This window comes from Silene latifolia, chromosome Y, assembly GCF_048544455.1.
Source record: "Silene latifolia isolate original U9 population chromosome Y, ASM4854445v1, whole genome shotgun sequence".
Classification (NCBI taxonomy): domain Eukaryota; kingdom Viridiplantae; phylum Streptophyta; class Magnoliopsida; order Caryophyllales; family Caryophyllaceae; genus Silene; species Silene latifolia.
Window position 1 is genome coordinate 426,062,993 of NC_133538.1, and position 4,854 is coordinate 426,067,846.

At 40.8% G+C, this 4,854-nt stretch overlaps 1 protein-coding gene across 1 annotated transcript; it reads left to right on the forward strand.

Moving 5' to 3' along the window:
* Window positions 1-624: 624 nt before the first annotated feature.
* LOC141632501 (uncharacterized) lies at window positions 625-1,680 on the forward strand. The gene is made up of 3 exons (XM_074445048.1): window positions 625-881; window positions 1,131-1,479; window positions 1,654-1,680. The coding sequence occupies exons 1-3, from the start codon at window positions 625-627 to the stop codon at window positions 1,678-1,680; spliced, it is 633 nt and encodes a 210-aa protein (XP_074301149.1).
* The last annotated feature ends 3,174 nt before the right edge of the window (window positions 1,681-4,854 follow it).

A 4,854-nucleotide genomic window follows, 5' to 3' on the forward strand; every position in this document is an offset into this window, starting at 1 on the left:
GACCTTATCACTGCCTTTCAGGCCGTAATTAGACTAAGTCTTTGACCCTAACTTTGACCGTTATTAGACCATGGTGAACCGACAATCCTAGTTATTTTCCTTTATATTTTTATACTCGTTTTATACACTTTATTTCTTTACTTTTCGCTACATTAGTTTAGTTAAATCAACAAAACAAACCCCCAATTCGTTTACTCAGACAGGCCTTAGTTAAGCTAATAGAACATAACTGTCTCCCCGTGGATCCGATCCCGACTTCCTCTACTGCATTAGTTTAGGCCAGTTGGTTTATCTTTGATAGGTGTGCGATTTATCCTGTCAAATTTTGGCGCCGTTGTCGGGGAGGCAACAATTCTCTATTTGCTTACTTAGTTTGTCTTCTCTCAGGGGACATTAGTTCCTTGAGACCGTTCTTATTCCTTTCTTTAGTATTTCGTTTATGCCCAGGTCTCACAGGTCCGAGCTCGTGCCATACGATTCTGAACCAGAAAAGACATTTTGAGCTAGACGAAATTTTTGGAAGGAAGTCCGCCAAGCAGAAGACTTGAGTACGCTTACGCCAGTTTTATTGCAGAAAATCAGTCTTTTGAAGAAGACACTTCTGCTTCTACAGCTACTACAATCATGCCAACTTTAGCAAGGCACTCAGACCCCACCCTTGAATCCATTCCTAAGGGATTTAAACTCCCTACAACAGATAATGGGACTTTCGAGATAAGGCCATCCTACATTAACTTAGTAGAAAGAAATCTGTTTGGAGGGGGGACTACAGAGGACCCTACTACACATATGGAGAGATTCGTTACTTACTGCTGCTCCATACCCTTGACTGCTGGGGTGACCCAGGACCAAGTAAAAAAGGTGCTCTTCCCATTCTCTCTGTGAGACGGCGCTGCAGAGTGGCTGCATGATTTAGACATGGAAGATCAGGGGGTTACCGACTGGAACAGCTTAGCTCTTTCCTTTTACAAGAGATATTTTCCGCACCATAGGACAAATGCCTTGAGAAATCAGATCACTAGCTTCAAACAAGGTCCTGCTGAGGACTTAAACGAGGCATAGCTCCATTTTAAGAGACTGGTTCATTCAGTCCCTCACCATGGGTTTGAGAAGTGATTTCTCTGCAACAGATTCTATAATGGACTATATGATGACCATCGCACACTACTTGATTCTTCAGCTAACGAGAGATTCCAGGACAACACGAATGATAACAATGCCTGGAAACTAATTGACCAAATAGCTACCCATACTACTAAATATGGGAACCCCAGAGGTAGTACGAGAGGGGGAACTTCAACCGATGGAGCTGTCGCAACTCAGTTAGAGACATTAATTGCTCAAATTGCCGAACTAAAGACAGCCCAATCTTTGGGAAACCAGCAGACAGTTCATGCCATGACCCAACATGAAGTTCTTTGTGAGCGATGTGGTATTGCAGGACATGGTGCAGCCGAATGTATGAGTCCCCTGGAGCAGGTCCATGCCTTTCAGCCTGTCAAATTTTGGCGCCGTTGCCGGGGAGGTTTGATGCGTGCTTCATTTACATGCTTTATCTTTTCATTTTGCACGCATTTCTATGTCATTTTGAGTAGCGTAAGCTACTATTCTCCTTTGTTTCGGTTATTTTGGGTCGTGTTATGTTTCTTGTAGGTTGTTGACCTAAGTGGTGAAGAATGAGCCAAAACCGTCCCCGGAGTTGCATTTTTGATATTAGTGAAGCTAGGGCTCGGAAACGGTCGTCTTGGAATGCGTGATGCTGCATGGAAGTGCGTGAGGAAGAGGCTGAACGTTGCTGTCTAGAAGAAAAGTCGATCGACTGCTTTATATAGTCGATCGACTGGTTTTGCTTGAGGAGTTGGTCGATCGACTGATTTATTGGTCGATCGACTATTTTCACTTATCAGGCCGTGTTTGTTTAATAAGTTAATCGGCCCATTAGTTGTTTAGTAATAAATTTTGGCTATTGTTATATAAAGCATAGCTGAGAACAATTTTAGGTTATCTCTTTTACACTGTGACACGTCTGTCGTGTACCTGTCAAAAATAAACTAACTAAACTAACTATATAGCTAGGGAAGTCAGATCGATCTCCACAGGGAGGCAAGATATTTGTATTAGTCCGTCTATTTGGTCACAAATGGGGGGGGGGGGGGTTGTTTGAATTGTTATCTAAACTACGAGTTTTAAAGGAAAGAGAAATAAAGGGCAAGAGCAGTAAAGGCAAGAAATAAGGATAAAACTATCAGATAGAGAAGGACATGTCAGGATTTCGGTTCACTACGGTAGTCCAATGACTCAGCTTTAAATGACTCAGACGAATTAATGTAAGACAGATGTTGAAAGGTCCTTTCGGTCCACTTTCTATCCTAAAATACCACTAACTTAACTTTCATTCTCGTCAGGGTAGTCTACTGTTCATAGCAGACCTATTTAGTCCAATCTTTCGATCTAGGATTAATTTTAGCCAGATTAAAGGATGACTCAGAAGTGTGCACTCAACTAAGTCGATAAATACAATTAAATTGCTATGGTGACAGAGTCTTGTAATTAATTCATCTAATTCATTCACTACATCGTCACATTCCTACCGCAGATCCCCTAATCCCAACATGAAGGCGTTTAGCTACTCATGTCGCTAATTAAACTAACAGCAGATAAATTCCCAGCAGTAAACATTATGAAATAACAATAAAATTGCATAAAAGAGAAATTAGGGTAGAAGAAATAACGAAGTAAACAAGCAATTAAAGCAAACAATGATTAATTATTATTAAGAGAAGAGGAAAGGAATTACAATCAAGCGAAATCCGTAAAAGAACACAAAATCCGAGTGAAAACAATCCGAGAGCAAGGTTACAGTGAAGGGAAATAAGCAACGCAGTAAGGTTTACAGTAGAAAGTTTAGATAATCAAAAGATCGATCCTAATGACCTAGTAAAGCGTGCTTAAAATAGCAAAGTAATTAAGTTTGGCGAAATAAACATAACACGGGCTGTTTTAAAGCCTATAACAGCGAAACCACTCGATCGAGTGGATTAAAACCACTCGATCGAGCAAATATTCAGCAGCATCTACTCGATCGAGTAAATAGTTACTCGATCGAGTAACCCATCTTTCATCAAGCTAAGGATCGAGTGGAAAACCACTCGATCGACCATCGTGGGACGTAAAAACCACTCGATCGAGTGGTAAAACTGCTCGATCGAGTACTTTGACTTCAAATCAGATCGAGTCCTCGCCTGAATGCCTCGTAATCCGTGCCATGACGCTTCCCAATGCAGTATCTCACTCCGGAAAATCCCGTCTCCTCTAAATGCATTCAAAAAGGACGAAAAAGAGTACGATTCCACTACTTCCGCGCTCATTTCTACAAAATAGACAAAACGAACCAAAGTAGCCAATTCGGGGCAAATACTATAAAAACAGTATAAAAATGCATAGAAATACGTGCTGAAATAGGCTAAAAAGACTATATAAAAAGCACGTATCAAATCTCCCCAAACCGAACCTTTACTCGTCCTCGAGTAAACTAAAATGCAACTAATGGAACGGAAATGATAACTCAGAGCTAGCTTAACTTGTCTACTTGAACCTATTTAATGCAACAAAAACCAACAGTTAAAGCTAAGCAGTCAATATGCAAACGAGTTATAAGCTGTTCAGAAATATAGCTAACCTATCGACCTTGCAAGACCAACAAAATCGGACTCTCTCATGGTCACTCTTCTCTCATGAAGCAAAGGGTGAATGTTATGTGTAAAAGAGAGAAGAAAAGACAGTCACTCACCTAACTGCGACCTACATAGCATGCATGCAACTAAAATGAAAGACAATTCAAGTACTAATGCACACACTCCAACCAATAATGTAAGTCATAGCCGAGGGCTTACAAATAATTTGGGAATAGTGAGGTTCAGGTGAGAAAGGCAAAACATGTTATGGAAATGTGGAGGTAAAAGCGTCAAGCTAGTTCCTAACAGGACCATAGTAAACCATCTGAATCTCAACTGACTAAAGAGCTAAGTACAAGTGCCCTTCATTTGGCACAAAGCTCACCACCGTAGAGGAAGTGGCTGGTGTAGGAGTAGTGGCTGCTATGGCCACCACCGTAGAGGAAGTGGCAACCTAAACTGAGCTAGCAGAAGAGCTAGCTGGGGCAAAAACTGTACCTGCAGCTGAAACTAGGAACAGTGGGGCTATAGTAGTCACTAAAGTGGAGACAGTGGCAACAGCAGGGGCCACTGTCTCAGACAGAGACGGACTAGAGGACGAACTAGTAGAGGGTAGAGAGCTAGAATTCATCTTGTATACAAAGGGTAAGGGGTATGATAATAAACAGCGGCTAATAGTGGCTAAAATCAGCACGAAAAACCAGCAGAAATACATTTGGAGCCCCTACCAGTCGAAAATTTCGACTTACATTATACAATTCCTAACAGTTCCTCAAAAATTTCGAAAAACACCGTGTAAATAGCAGTAGGGGACGGGATATCAGGTAATGACAGCAACAATTAACAACAACTGAGGTTAATTAAATCATGGCAGCGTATAAACCCGTCTAACAGTCGAAAAACTCGACTGAAACAGCCCCTAATCGCGAAATCTCGCGCAAAATTTGAACTAAGCATGCAACAACAGCGAGGAATGGGGATAGACCATCAAGTAAGACAAGTAAGGGCAAATAAAGACAAGTAAGGTCGAAAAATGCGACCAATAATGGATATTCAAACCTTAATTCCAATTTTTCTCATAAAATTCAAAATAATCGAAATTAAAATGCATAGAGAATGAAGGAATCACTTATTTCATGATAGAAATCTTACAAAAGCAATTAATCTTCAAAGAACAAGC